The sequence below is a fragment of the Calypte anna genome, chromosome 2 (assembly GCF_003957555.1).
Source record: "Calypte anna isolate BGI_N300 chromosome 2, bCalAnn1_v1.p, whole genome shotgun sequence".
NCBI lineage: Eukaryota > Metazoa > Chordata > Aves > Apodiformes > Trochilidae > Calypte > Calypte anna.
In genome coordinates this window covers 30,231,436-30,247,042 of record NC_044245.1, presented here as the reverse complement: position 1 = coordinate 30,247,042, position 15,607 = coordinate 30,231,436, and the positions used below count along the sequence as shown (strand labels likewise).

The window sequence follows — 15,607 nt, the reverse complement described above, 5'->3', positions numbered from 1 at the left end:
CATGTTCTGGCTCCTTTAGGAACTGTTGACATAAAATCATTGAAAAAAAATCAATTCTGAAAATGAGAAGTTTAATTCCATATTTCTAGAAACACCACTGTTCAATACTAATTCTCTTGCAATAAAATAGAAAGTTCCAATGTAAAATACCAATGTTTAGTGTCTCTTCACTGTGAAATTCACATTTTTATAAAATGTTTGAAGTTTTCGCTTATGCTATTAGTTTTATGTTTCAAGGAAGGTTTTCCATTAACTTTGATCAAAGGTCAATCCAGTCTTCATTATCTTTGCTCCATGCAACTCATGTCAGTGCACTTCTGGAGTACAAACCAAGCACCACATTTCCATATCAAAGTGAGCATTTATAAAAGATGCAGGTTGAAGTGACTTTTTTCAGCTTCAGGTGGTAAAGACAGCACCACAGCTCAACCCTCTGCACCTGCATGCACATGGTGTAAAGCTGTCAGCCTTCCCCTGATCTCTGTGCTGCATTTATAGCAGTTTCCAGTGAAACTGCTTGTGTTCACACAGCAGGCTTCCTTCACTCTCACAAGTTCCTTTGAGTCCTCAGAGCAGGTTATGGTTACCTTTTAGAACATATTCTTTTTGTAATTGTTTATCTGAAGAACATTACATTACCTTAAGACCATGTAAACGTGCAGGGGACTGTGGCAAAACTGTCTACTTAGCTACTGTGTCTGCCTACTTAGCTAATGAGATGGGTAATAGCTGAAGAGGGTTGATTGGCTTTTGGACAAGATCTTAATTAATGAAGCTGATCCACTTTCTATGTGTCTTTAGAATTCTTGATAACAAAAACGATGTTGCAAAATAGGCATTGACAGTGCATGCTTTCTCTTGCATGATCCATGTCAAATTTTAGTATCAAGTGGAAGGTTTAGAAGCATCAATGTGTTTTCAAAATGCCACTTTGCAGAGCTGGATCAAAATAATTCATTTAATGAAAAATCATGTCATCAGCTTTTACCTGTTTTGCATTATTCACACTGTAAAATTTCTTTTTCAGATTCGTGATTCCAACTGTAACTATGAGGCCTTTATGAATATTATTAAATTAAGTGATAATATAGGAGAGTTGGAAGCAGTGAAAGATAAAGCAAGTGAAGAACTGCAATATCTTCGATCTCTAGATACAGCAGGAGATGGTTAGTGTTATACTGTAACACAAATATTAAATGAATTTGGCAGCATGATCTCTGAAGAATATTCCAGAAATTCAGAAAAGAAAAACTCTAGTAGAGCATAATATACAATATGTCATAATTTAAAAAAATTTATGTGAAGTGTTAAAACCTGATTTTACATATATTTAATATATATATGTATTTTCAATATATATATGCTTTTAATATAGATTAATTGGTCAGGTGTGTATAGTTCCACTGAATCAAAACTTGCCTGACTAGTGGTTCTTTATTTTACTAAAATTTTAGGTAATGGTGAATAGTCAATTAGCAGTTAATCTGACAAAGAAAAAAGTATCTCTTCTTGTTGACTTCTATCAGTAAGGTATTTAAAAAACAACAACAACAAATCTTGAAAACTGATCTGTTTTTTAGGCTGCAGGGCACTTTTTGTATGATATTTTTAGAGCATTTCAGAGCAAGAGCTTATTTACTCATTTGCATTGCTTAATCCTCTTTGTTTTGCTTGTAGATATCAACATGATAAAAAATCAAATAAACAGTTTATTATATGTTATTAAAGTATGTGATTCAAGAATTCAGAGATTGCAGTCAGGAAAAGTAAGTAGCTTTGAATTTTTTCCTTTCCAAAAGATTGAAGCCACAAATTACTTACTGGTTTGATCCAGCTTTTTGATTCTTTCATTTTGAAACACAAATTGTAGTCTGCACTTATAGGAATACTTCACACAGCTGCAGTTAGGCTTGTATTTGCAGTTTACATATGGAGAGAATTTCTAAATGTTCACAGTTTTAGATTATTTTTTTTTTCGGATAACGTGATCTTTGAATGTTGAAAGGGTTTAAGTATCCTACAGCTCCACCCAGCCATGTTGCTGTAATACCAAGAAATGTCATATTAACAAAAGTTGGGCAGAGATGAATTTAAGTTTTGGTCACCTGCAGCCCATCAAATTCTGAAATTAGTTCATCATCTTAATTCATTTTCATGCTACTGTCACTGCTGGTGAGGGATTTCGGGTTAATTTGATCTGTATAGTATTACATGAATGGCAGTGTTACAAAACAGTTTCCCATAGCAGAAACAATTGAAGTTGAAGGCAAATAATTGTGAGAACGTGACCTTGTGGTCTAGGTCTTTACTTACTAGTTGTTGTTTGAAAATAACCATTGAGAGGCTGTTTTATTATCTGTAATGTCATTTATTTTTTATTACATCTGCTTTGTGTTACACAGAAATTTTAAATGCTAATTTAAAAAAAATGAAGCCTATGAACACACTGAACTGTGTCTTACAGGAAATAGATACTGTGAAACTGGCAGCAAACTTTGGAAAACTTTGCACAGTCCCTCTGGACCATATTCTGGTAGACAATGTTGCACTACAATTTTTTATGGGTAAGTACTAATTTATCTGATCTCTTTTATTTATAAAGAATATGCTAACATACAGGACTGTGCACTTGAAATTGCTAAATATAGGTGTCTGCTGAGAGCTAACTAAGTGTAAATCCCTTGCTAGAGGGAACCAAAACCCCTTTTGCAAATCAGTCTAATCAGCTCTTCAGAACACCATACTCATTAGTTCCAAAAGCTTGTATTAAGCTTATTTCAATCCTGATCTCTCTAGGATTGTTCTTGCAGTGTTCCTCGGTCTGTCACTTAGTATGTTTTTTCTGATTAGAACAGAATTATTGCAAGAATTGTGTAGAGGTTTATAAATTAAATTAATCTGAAACTTAGCACAATTGCTAGTCTTATTTTTACTGGTCTCACTGAAACTAATGGAACTAATGACTGCAGATGTTAGATTGAAGTTTCGAAGATTAAAAGGCTACAGAAGGTTGTCTATTTGAGAAGCTATAATACAGCAATGATTTATGCACTATTTTAGATTTAACCTATTATCAAGAAATAGGTGAATTCAACTTCTGTAATTAATTTTTACTACATTCTAATATTTGATTCTCTTTGAATCTCATTAGACTGCTCATGGCCATTACTAAGAATGTCAGTTTTGATGGTGATGATAGTCCTTTCAATGCAGTAGCTGCACATGATTTGTTAGAATTCCAGTTTAAACTTCATCTCAGCTTGTTGCATTTTCTTTCAAGCCTGTTACATCCACATAGGTAATGGTGTATTAACTTTTTACATGTGCATTTTAGGACTGAATGCTTAGTTCTTATTTACTCTCCATTTTGTTTACTGCATATCACTACTGTGTGTATAGTACTTCTTATTTTTTGACTCTAGATGGCAAATATTCCAGATGAGTACCCAGTTTCTGGAGTTCCATATGTAGTTAACATCACAGAGAATTCATATTCTGGGATGCACAATAACTGTGGTTGTGTGGTGGCTGTTTCCTGTAGATTACATGCAGCAGACTGGTGGCCAAGCACATCTGTTTTTCTGGATGACAGTGGAAGGATACAGGGTTACGGCACAGCAACAGCTGGAGGTACTTCAAAGCAAGCAGAAAGATGGAAAACATCAGACTAATCAAACCAAAGGTCTATTACGAGCAGCTGCATTTGGAGTTTATGAGCAATATTTATCAGAAAAGGTAGAAATATTTTTTTTCTGCATTGTTTGGAGTTTTAAAAAATTTATTCTTTATGCATATGCTTCTTTGGTGGTTATGACTACATTAATATGAAAAGGATGTGATGTAGCACAAATGCACAGGGTGACTTTGAAGCTATTCCTTGTGTATCTCCTTGTCAAGCAGTAAGAAAATGCTCTTAATTTTTTTCTCCTTTCCATGTAAAAAGACTCACAGTGGTACTGTCCTGTCAACTGTATCTGCTTCTATGTTCCTCTGAAGCTGATTTTCCAGAATAAAGAACAACGAAGTAAATATGAAGACAGAATAAGAAATTCTGTGCCTTTGTGTGTGCTGTCCTTTTGCCTTTCATAAATTCAAAAAAATCTATTTTTGTCTGAGTAAATCTGGTTCAGATATTTCTTTAAAAAAATGTTTTTGAGGCAATTCTTAATATTTAATCCTGATGCTTTAAGGTTTTAATATAAACTCTGAACTTAGTTTTGGAAAGAGGAGGGGTCTGACTCCTGTTTGTGTACAATTCTGTAGATAGTTCTAGAGCTAGAAAATAGTCATAAAGAAGAAATTTAGTTTGCATAGATAATTTCAGAATTGTCTTGGATTTTATTTGTGATAATGGAAGCTTTCTTATTCTTATGCTGCAAAAATACATATGCGGTTTTAAATCTCTACAACAGGCATCTCCAAGAGTTAATATTGATGACAACTTAGTAGCAAAACTGGCAGAAACACTGAACCATGAGGATCCAACACCTGAAATTTTTGATGACATCCAGAGAAAGGTATACTCTTTTCATGTGGTGTTTCATAAGAACTGTTAAAGCTATAGAGTATTAAATGCCACTATAGCCACTGAAATGGAGGAAGGAACTCAAAATATCTAAAACCTGAAACTTGTTTTGACATTTTCCTGTTCTTAAGGAATCATAGTCTAAATTGCTGACTTCTGCACAGCCATACATACCCCTTGGGTTTCAAAGCAATAGCCAGAGAAAGGGTAGGTGTTCAATTATGAATTTGGACTTATGGGGTTATTATTTCTCTTTATGCACCGATCTCAGAAATCATGCCTGTGCTGAATAACTAAGTGGTACAATTTGGCTCTGGCTTTAGCTCTCTTTTTCAAAGGTGGATGTAAGCATGTTACCATATTAAATTCCCTATCTCTTTCCAGAATTTCATTTAACTGTGCCGTTTCTGCAAGCCTGTGCAGGGTAGCACTCAGAAGCAGCAAGTAGTGAAGATAAGACTGTTTTGTCTACCTGCATATGTAGACTTTATCACTCAAGTCTAACATATATATGTATATATTTTATATATTTATTTATTTTAATGCATTATTAGTATTCTGACAGTAAATTATATACCCAGTCTTAGAGATTTTATTTTAGGTTATTAACTTCATGTTCACATTAATGCTAAAAATTAGCAATATGAGCTGTAGAACTTAGTTAGAATCACACTGTTGTGCTTCAGACCCACATTTAAGACTAATGAAAAGACCTTGTGAAATCTTTATTGTCCAGAGTAGGTTACAAGGGCCTTGTATGTGATTGAAAAGCATAAATTTCTCATGTATTACAAAAGAAATTTGACTTCCTCAGGCCTGCATGAATTTTTTTTTTCTATGCTTAACCAGGTGATAGAGCTTGCACAAAATGTTCCACGGAAAAAAAGAATCATCACTGAACTATTCTAGGGTTTACTGAACATGCAAACATTATGGATTTATTCCTGCTACATATAGATATATATGTGTGTGTGTGTGTGTGTATATTGTTATTGAATAGGCTACATAGATAACTTTCTGAGGTGGTCTTCCTGACATAGGGTTATATTGCACTGGCTTAACTGGAAATTTTCAGGAAAATGATACGGGTTGTTTTCACTCCATTCCTTTCCTCCCTCTCACCTTTCCTACCTAGGTGTTTGCACTGCTTTTAAGTTTACCAGCAAAGAAGGACTCAGAGACAGAACCTATTGTAAAATGGGTAAACACTGAGAGGAAGGAAATGTTTTTCATTTAATGTCCTATTTCCCTTCCTTTAGATGTATATGTCACTGGTTAGATACTTTGAGATTTTGGTATAGTTCTAGCACAATTAGTTCTCATTAACCTTTTTGTTAAGACTAAGCCTGAATAGAGGCTTACATTAGGATTTTAAAGGAAACAGAGACACAGATTGGAATGTGCAGTCTAGTAGAATGCATGGCAACTTGTCTGATGAAATAAAAAAATAACTTTTGCTAAGGTTGGCATTTTTATTTCAATAAGGTGTATGAATTGATGCTCCGAGATGAAAGGTTCTACCCTTCGTTCAAACAGAACGTGTTGTATGTGCGTATGTTAGCTGAGCTGGATATGCTGAAGGATCCCAGTTTCAGAGGGTCAGATGATGGTGAAGGAGGTGAGCTGTATAATCTGTAAGGGGGATTTCCTAGGAACATTCTTTTCTCTGCTTTAAAAAGAAAATGAAAATTTCCGCACAGTTTCTGAGAAATTAGAAAGTGCCTGTACTAGGTTTGCTTTTTAAATTGATGTTTCCTCCTTGTGGTTTTTTTGTATGTTGTTTTAGGAGTCAAATAGGGGTTTTTTTTATTTAGTAACTTTATAACAATCTCATGGAAATTTTCTGTCAAATCTTAGTAATACGTATTTTACTAAAATAAGTACCTGACTTTCCAGTTCTCATTTTATTAAAAAATATTTGGGGTTCTTCATGTTGGATTGTTCTAATACTTGACTTTATTCTTCTGAAAATATTTCTTCTGTAAATAGAAATTGAAATTACATAGGCAATATGGCTATTTAAAGCAGAATAATTCTTCTCATGCAAGTGTAATGAAATTTGTTTAACTATTAGACTGACTCCTTAATGAAGCAATTGCGTGAGGTGATACAAGCTCAAAAAGGAATGCTCTTTGAAGTATTTATTTTGTATCTATAGCAGTATAAACTTACATGTTTTCCTTTGTGTCTATATTGGAAACTTGAAATACTTACATGTTACTTACATGTCTGCCCAGTGCCATAGCTGTCCTTTATTTCCCATAATGTTTTGTCTTTGCATTTTTATTTCTTGTGGGTGTATCTACATTGGACAGTGTTTTCTAACCTGTTTTTTTCCTTCTTCTGCACTGCTCCCAGAATCTTTTAATGGGTCCCCTACTAGCAGTATAAATCTGGTAAGTGCTTGTATTTTATTTTTTTTAATTATTATAATTATAATTTTTCCTCTCCAACAGTAGGGAAAGTGCTATAAAATAGTTTAAATTATGCAAGATAGAGGTTTTGCTTCATTGCAATTTTAATTCTAAAAATATTATTGAATCAAGTTGAAACCACATAAGGTATCAATTAATCTCCAAGATAAAAATGTCCCTCTTGTGCTTTCCACTGTATTTAATGAAATTTTGCATTTTTTTCTCTCATGCAAATGGTAATAATCTATAGTTATGCAAAGCATACTTTCTTATCCCTGCTTTTTAAATAGACAAAGTTAGAGTGAGGTAATAACAGGAGAAAACAGCTTATAAAAATTTGCAACCAGCATGCAATATGCTATGTGATTCATAGACCTGTCTTATTCATTCTTGAAAGTTCATGATTGTAAATGAATACATTTAACATAAAAGTAAACATGATTGGTGTGGAAGTGTGTTTTTTGTTGCTGTGTTGGGGTTTTTTTGTTTGTTTTTTATTTGGTTGGTTTGGGTTTCATTGTTTGGGATTTTCGATTTTGCTTTTTGTTTGTTTTCTTTAAAGCTGGGGATGTTTTTCCTCTCATTTATCTCCTATTTACATTTTGAAATGCGAAGAAAAGAGGTTTTCAGTTTATGCAGTTTACACAAACTCCTGCTAGATACAAACTTAATTTAACCATATTTTTAATAAATTTGCATAAAAAATATCTTAAAAAGATACTTCAGATGTCTCTAAGTACTCTTTCTAAGAATATTCTGAAACACCAAAGGAATCCTTTATGGATGGGGACTTGTCATTGCAGTGGCTCTTCAGGCTAGTGTTTGTCAGCTGCTTAATTTCATATGGCCTTTCCAAACTAAGCTAGAAGGGTCTTAAAGCCTTTATCAAGCACTGTTGCCAGACAAACATATTTTCGTGGACCTCTTCCAAGTCTTGATTTTAGCTGTTATTGTGAAAAGTATATTTACATAATATTTACTATTTTTATAAATTGTGAACAATATTCTAGCAGAAATGTGTATCAGAAAGAACTTCTGCTTTCTGTAGCCCTTGCTGTTCAGGGCTATTCAGGGTTTTTAACAAACAGGTGTTTGAAAACTAGTAGATTAGTTTTTCCTGGCTGAATTCTATGTCAAGAGTAGCTTTCTGTACACATAGTTTAGCCCCCTTGTGTTAGTCAGTTACATGAAGAAAAATAGAATTTGGAAATGTTACTTCAAAGATCAGGGAATTTCTGTACTTTTAGCTAATGACAGTGTATTAAACAAGATTGGGTTGTGGTGTGACACTTCTCCTTTTTTAATTAATTTGTGTTCTGTGAATGTACCTAATGTCAAGATATTAGGTCATACTCAATACAAACTTCCTGTTATCTGTTCAAGTTTAACCATTTCATTTACTTGTATTAATTGTTGCTGCATAGTCATTTGCCACAGCAATTGAGTGTTTCCTAAGGTTTATATTATAAAATACATCAACTGCAGTTCATACTTTAATTCTAAGAATGTATTTTAAGATTATTTGGAAGAGAGGATTAAAATTATTTTGGAAAGTTATTTTGCAAAAATACCTTATTAATCTTCTTTCTTCACTCTCTCCCCATTCCTGCAGTCCTTCGATGACCTTTCCAATGTCCCTGTAGATGAGACAATTCAAATCCATGCATACATCTCAGATACTGGTAAGTGTTATGATGGCTGCTTGCTTGATTTCTACCATTTATTTTGAGTTTTCGATATTACAAGCCCTTGAAATCTTAATACTTTCATTTTTTTTAGTGCCATAAAACATTCAAATTCATGTTTCCCATGAAGTCCTTGTGTTAGAAATTGTTACAGAATGGGTGCTGTAGACCATAGACTAAATATCTATACTTAAATATTATTTTTTACAGTATTATTATTTTTCTTTTATCTGGAAAATAATCCATTAAATGTAATACTGAATAACATTTATTTTAACAAGTATTTAAAGAAAAAAATTTGAAAAATCATCTTTTTTTCTAGTCATATGATTCTTAATTTTGACTACTGCACTTACTATAATATTTTTACCCTATATTTTGGGCTTCCTTATTGACTTAAGGTAATTTAAGGTAGTGTCTTAAGTCTTAACAGTGGTGGCCTTTTGTTTATCTTTTTGTCATGACTTTAACTCCAGCTGGCAACTAAATACCACACAGCCACTTGCTTCCTTACAGCAGGGAAGAGAATTGTAAGAGTTAAAAGTGAGAAAATTTATGGTTTGAGATAAAGACAGTTTAATAGGTAAAGCAAAACCCACTCATTCTAGTAAAGCAAAGCAAGGAGTTCATTAACTGCTCCAAATCATGTTCAACCATCTCCAAGGCTCCATCACATGTCTTGCTTATTTGGGAAGACAGATGTCATCAGTACGAATGTCCTTCCTCCTTCCTCCAGCTTTATATGATCATGATTTCATATGGTGTGGAATATCCCATTGGCTGCTTGGAGACAACCATCCTGGCTCTGTCCTGGCAGGTGACAGGATGTGAGAAGCAGAAAAACCCTTGACTGTGTATAAGCACTCCTCAGCAATAAGAAAGCCCCTGTTATGAACACTGGTTTCAGCACAAATCCAAAATATAGCCAAATTAACTCTCTTCCAGCCAAAACTAGCACACTTCTGAAAAAAATTTCCTAGTAATAATGAAATAAAAATGATTACTTGAGAGTAAGTTAGAAACTTCTCAGATATTATTTGCAAATATTCTAGTTAGATGAGATTGCACTGGGTAATTAACTTGCAAATTGATCTTCAGATTTTTTTTGGTAGAGTCTACTATGCAATAGACTTTTAAATCTATGCATCTACACGGCAGACATGAGCTGTGAGCAAGAATTCAACTTGACATTTTAATGAAACTTTTATTGCTTCTAGCTCCCTTCACGGGCACCCCCTTATTGTGGGGGAGGAGCTTGTGTGCCCTTGTGAGTGTGCAAGCTCTGCTGGTGGTGTCATATGCCTCCAGTAGGGTCTCCCATGCCAGACAGGTCACTACTGAAGGGTCAGACAGAGTGTGTCCATGGGCAGGATGGGCTCACTAGCCTTCAGGCAACCATCCTAGGAGAAGGAGAACTCTAACTCCAAACCCGGGCAGATGGAGCTTGTTTAGCCCTGTAAGGCCATCCATCTAAGAGAAGGACACTAACTAAACCTGCAACCTGAGGACTTTGCTGCCACCATGCAAGCTTGCTAGGCTGGGGCAGATGAACCTTAGGAGTAAAGGGTGGGGCCAGTTCCATGCATGCTGCAGCTACTTTGGGAGAGACTTAAGGCCATACAGCAGCTGAAAACTGGCAAGGCAGCTGGGGTTGATGGAATCCCATCTGAAGTCTGGAAGCATGGAGGCCAAGCACTCTATTTCACGAGCTCCTTGTGAGTTGTTGGGAACAAGGCATGCTACTGCCACATCTCTGTGATGATGTCTGCATCAACACTGCTCCAACTACCGAGGTATAACTCTGCTCTCCATTGCTGGAAAAATCCTTGCAAGAATACTTTTGAATAAATAAGTACCTGCTGTAGCAGAGGAAGTTCTACCTGAAAGCCAATGTGGTTTTAGAGCCAATAGGAGTACCACAGACATGATATTTGATCTCAGACAACTGTAAGAGAAGTGTAGGGAACAGTACAAAGGTGACATTCATTGACCTCACTAAAGCTTTTGACACTGTGAGTAGAAAGGGCCTGTGGCAAATCTTGGAATGATTAGGATGTCCCCTCAAGTTCCTCAGAATGATCATCCTGCTACATAAGGATCAGTCGGGCCAAGTCAGATATGGCGATGCACTCTCTGAATCCTTCCCAATAATCAATGGTGCAAAACAAGGCTGCATTCTCACACCCACTCTATTCAGTCGTCTTCAGCATGATGCTCCAAAGGGCCTCAGCAGACCTCGATGAAGAAAATGGCATTTACTTCTGACATGGTACAGATGGGAGCCTGTTCAGCCTAAGATGACTGAAGGCCCACACTAAGACCCTAAATCCCCATGTCCCAAAGTTGCTTTTTGCTGACAATGCCACCCTCATGGCTCACACAGAAGCAGCTCTACAGAGCATAGCATCCTGCTTTGCAGAGGCTGCAGATCTTTTTAGGCTGAAAGTCAGCTTGAAGAAGACAGAAGTTCTTTACCAGCCTGCACCACAGGAGGACTTCCATCATCCCCACATCACCATAGGTAAATCAGAGTTAAAGTCAGTCCAGAAGTTCAGCTCTCTGGGATGCATTATTTCCTCGGACACCAAGATCAACAAAGACAACAGATTAGCAAGGGCACACAGTACATTCGGAAGACTTCATAAAAGAATCTGGAGCAATAAACACTTGAAAAGTACAAAGATTAGTGTCTACAGAGCCATTGTACTGTCTACTGTTTTAGATGGGTCTGAATCATGGGTCATCTACTGCCACCACCTGCAACTCCTTGAATGCTTCCATCAGTGCTGCCTCCGTACAATCTTAAGCATCCACTGGATGACTATGTGACCAATGTTCCTGTCCTTGAACAGGCAGGGGTCATCAGTATTGAGGCCATGCTGCTGAGGATGCAGCTGTGCTGGGCAGGGCACATCTCCAGGATGGAGGATCACCATCTCCCTAAGATTGTGCTCTATGGTGAACTTGCCACCGGCTGCCGCAACAGAGCCCCAAGAGGAGACACAAGGACTCCCAGAAACAATCCCTCAGCTTTGGCCATACTGACTGCCACCAGTGCCCCACTCTGGCCTCAGGTCGGGAGACACGGAGACACCATCCATAACGCTGCTACCTCCTTTGAGAATGCAAGCAGAATCAGTTTGGAGGAGAAAAGACAGCACAGAAGGAGCCGTGCCTTGGCTGTCCCCTCACAGGACACTTTCTGCTGGGCCTTTTGCAGCCGCGCTGCCTGTGCCACATGGGCCTTATCGGCCATCAGCGTGCTTGCGGCAAGCGTGGGGACAGAGAGCCCTTCTGAAATCTTTGTTTGCGAAGCCAAGCCATGAGTGAGTGATTACTTCAACCTAGTGCAAGAACATGGTGCAACTCAAGTCTCATGTATTCAGTCCTCAGAAAAGGGGAAAAATTCTTAGAAGTTAAGAATCACAGTTTTGCTTTTTTTAAAAATGACATGTGATACTTTTTTCTCATTTAAACTTGGAAGTTTCATTGTTTTGATCTAAGCAAAAAGGTAAAGTTAGAATGGCACCAATTATGCTCCGTTTATGAACTTGGTGGCGGAATGTGTTGATAACTATCAGCTTAGCTCCAAATCCATAAAAATACTCCAGTTGAACCAGGGGATATGTACAGGCTCATATTGTAAGACACAGTTAAGCTGGACATCTTCCTCTTCACCTCATATCTGAACAGGAAATATAAGTCCCTGCTTTCTGGGTTCTACAGGCAGGAGGTGCATCTTGCGTCTGTGTGCAGGCTGCTTTCCTCTGCTGATTACTACCCTTTACTGTGCTGGTGGAGTCTATACAAGATCTTCTCCATAATCTTTATGGATTCAGCTTGTCTTGTGTTGCAAAATCAATCTTGATTAGTAGACAATGACATATGGGGTGATGAGGACAACTTCTTTGTTTTTCTGCTCTTCCCATCCTGAACTGCTGTTCCTAAAGATGCAGCTTTGCAGTGCCTCTGAGATGTGATACAGTGACTGCACAGAGTGGTCAGCCTGAGCTTAAGGAATAGGGCCTGCTCAGCATGCATGGGGCTGGGGGGTTTCTTGGCTCCATTCTCTGGGAAATCTGTTGGCAGCATTCTGACTGCCCATTCTTTTCTCTTGGGGTTCAGGGCTCAACGTTCTTTTGCTGGAGGGTAGATGGCAAAGAGAAGATGTTTTGTGTCCACTGTGCCCCTTGCTAGCAAGTCATTCTTAACACTGTCAGCCCCTGCCCCAGATCCTAGGGGTGCTCCCTGACTGCTTAGACCTTGGCAGAGGTCTCAAGTAGGCAGACCTACTTGAGAGAAGTCTAGGCTGGAAGCACAAAAGTGTTGGAGATGGTGATTTGTCAGTAAAAGTATATTTTATGGAAGGTGATTGCATTGAAAAATTCACAGAACTTGATTCAAAAGTATTTTCATGTAGCCACTGCAAAATTGTGGTTACTGCCTATTGGCTCAGTACTTATAGGTACAGCATGTTAAACAATGTGCAGTGTAAACAATATTAGTTCTAGGTTATTCTACACTTCAAATAAAAGTGTATGAAACAAACTCTATACCAGGTGAAGTTGGTGACGGTATAATGTCCAGGAAGACTTTATTCAATTGAAAAAAGGAAATTGTTTGGTATCCATTGTGGTGTTTTTCATGTATTAATTGGGTTCTCCATAAAATGCACGTGTATGTATGTATGCACACAGAATACATTATATGTATAAACACACATAGGGGTTACCTACACATGTGCATGTGTAGAGTTCCTGTTGACTTAAGTAGAAGGGGTGTGTTGTATTTATTATTTTATGGTTAATAGTTGCTCATGTTAATAGCAAAACTTCAGTTTTGCTTATAGCTTTCTAGCACTGTCTTGTATTTCCAGATTATTCTTTTGGTGGACAAACTTTTGCAATATGACTAGAGTAGTTTGCAGATTGGAATTTCTTTTGGTTTCACAGTTGTCTTTCCACTCCTATCTTGAGTTCTTTAGGTTAAAGTTATTTTTTAAAATACTTAGTACTGTTATTAAATTTTGAAACCTTTTCTATTCTTTATGTTTTGCATGTCAGTGAAACTTTAACTTTATGGCTGCTTAATCCATTTAAGTTTATGTCATAAGTTTCTGGAGGGTATCATAAAGTGCTTTGGATAGAAGGATGGCTTGGTCTTCTGCTTGCATGTCCATTTTTGTTCTCTCAAGTCTGTCATTCCAGACATTTCTTCACTTCATGTTTGTGTCCTTCCGTCTTCCTTCTTTCTGTTTGTTCCTTTTTTATTTTGTTTTTAAACTACTAGTCTATGCTGACTATGACCCATATGCTGTGGCAGGAGTGTGCAATGACCACGGCAAGACATATGCACTGTATGCTATCACAGTCCATCGGCGAAACGCAAACAGTGAAGAGACATGGAAGACATATCGGCGCTACAGCGACTTCCATGACTTCCACATGAGGATCACTGAGCAGGTAATTCAAGTCAGGAGAGTCTTCTAAAGCTTCTTTTAAAGGGTGCTTTTCCTGTTTGCTGTTATGGCAATATGAGTATTGATGTTCTCAAAGTGAGTTGACATAGTGCTGTAACTCTGCATCTTATTTTCCCTTAGAGTGTAATTTTTTGTACTGCTCTGTAATTTTCTGTACTGAGCAGTTTACAAGTGCTTGTTTATATAGTTTAGTACAGAGTGGCTATATAACTGCTCTAACAAAATGAAACTTCAAAAGCTTTTCTCCCTGCTTTGCTTAAATTTACTTTAAAACATTTGTATGGAAGTGCTATTGGTCTTGAACAATAGTGTATTTCATTTGCTTGTCACAGAGATTAAGAAGAAATGAAGACTGAGCTTGGGAAACAGGTATTTAGGTTTTAAGTGAAATGTAAAGGATCAGTGGAGTCTCAAAAGGGACACCTGTTGGCAGTTCAGTGATTGATAGACAATCTGCCATTTATTGCTCTACTTTATTCTCAGACTCTTAAGCCTTCTAAAAAGACAAGAAAAAATAGAGACTAATTCACCAGCTGGGTGAAGTAGGACCTGCTGACATGAAACAGTGTCAAAAATGCAATGCTTTTAAAAGAGGAGGCTGAAATGCTTTTAAACCAAGCCTTTGGAGGGTACCAGTTTGACTGCATAACCTTTGAACTAGTCAAAAGTGTTGGATTACATCCCTTTACTCTTTTATTAATAGTGAGGCATAGAGAACAAATTCTGTGCAGGTAGGTTAGCAATGTAAAGTTGCAGTGGTAGTAAAAATTGAAAAGGCTTTATTAAAAAGAGCATTGTATTGATTATTTGTATTGGTTATAAACAACGTCTGACTTTCATTTGAATCTCTGATTATCTTAGTGTGCAGTTACAAAAACTGGTATTACAAATTTATTAATGCTCTTCAAAATTATTTTGTCACTGCTCTGAAGAATCCCTGCCCTGTTCAAATAGGTATGGGTTTCCTGACCTTATACTGAGTATTATTTACATGGAATCTGCATTCTGTATATATGAATAATCCTACTTCTGTGAGTTTTATTCATGTAATTTTTAATTTTTATGCACAGTAGCAGATATGTTCAACCTTATTAAGTGTTAGAGCCTCTTCTTTCCCCCACTGCTTCACTGGAACACCAGTTCTTTCTGTGAAATTGGGACAATGGAAGACAATGACAGTGATTGGCACTGGTAACTTAACCTTTTGGGAAAAGTGGTGGCATACCAAGCATGGCATGGTAACCTTTGTGTAAACTGGGTTCTGCCATCCCCTCCGGAGTTTATAAATAATTTCTTAGTAGGTTTGATAAGGAGAGGAAGGGGAAGATGTTTTAGAAATACCTGCTATATCTCTTGATGTAGCCTCATACCCCTAGTAACTTCTGCACAAAAAATAAAGTTTTGAGCCTAAACCTTTCTGAACAAGTGTGTTGACAGGCTTAATTTGCACAGCATGCTAGTCTATTTCAAAAGTGAGTAATAGGTGTTTTTCAAAAATTAATTT

At 36.8% G+C, this 15,607-nt stretch overlaps 1 protein-coding gene across 6 annotated transcripts in view; it reads left to right on the top strand.

Moving 5' to 3' along the window:
- SNX13 (sorting nexin 13) overlaps positions 1-15,607 on the top strand; it is a 62,704-nt gene that overhangs the window by 34,069 nt on the left and 13,028 nt on the right. For 3 of the 6 annotated variants that reach the window (XM_030444775.1, XM_030444772.1, XM_030444771.1), the window contains exons 10-18: positions 1,028-1,166; positions 1,678-1,766; positions 2,465-2,564; positions 3,542-3,735; positions 4,413-4,517; positions 6,011-6,143; positions 6,884-6,921; positions 8,552-8,621; positions 13,947-14,086. In XM_030444775.1, the coding sequence (XP_030300635.1) occupies positions 1,028-1,166; positions 1,678-1,766; positions 2,465-2,564; positions 3,542-3,735; positions 4,413-4,517; positions 6,011-6,143; positions 6,884-6,921; positions 8,552-8,621; positions 13,947-14,086 (1,008 nt within the window). Of the gene's footprint in view, positions 1-1,027; positions 1,167-1,677; positions 1,767-2,464; positions 2,565-3,541; positions 3,736-4,412; positions 4,518-6,010; positions 6,144-6,883; positions 6,922-8,551; positions 8,622-13,913; positions 14,087-15,607 lie in introns of all 6 variants that reach the window. The other 3 variants (XM_030444773.1, XM_030444770.1, XM_030444774.1) reach the window with 1 other exon arrangement.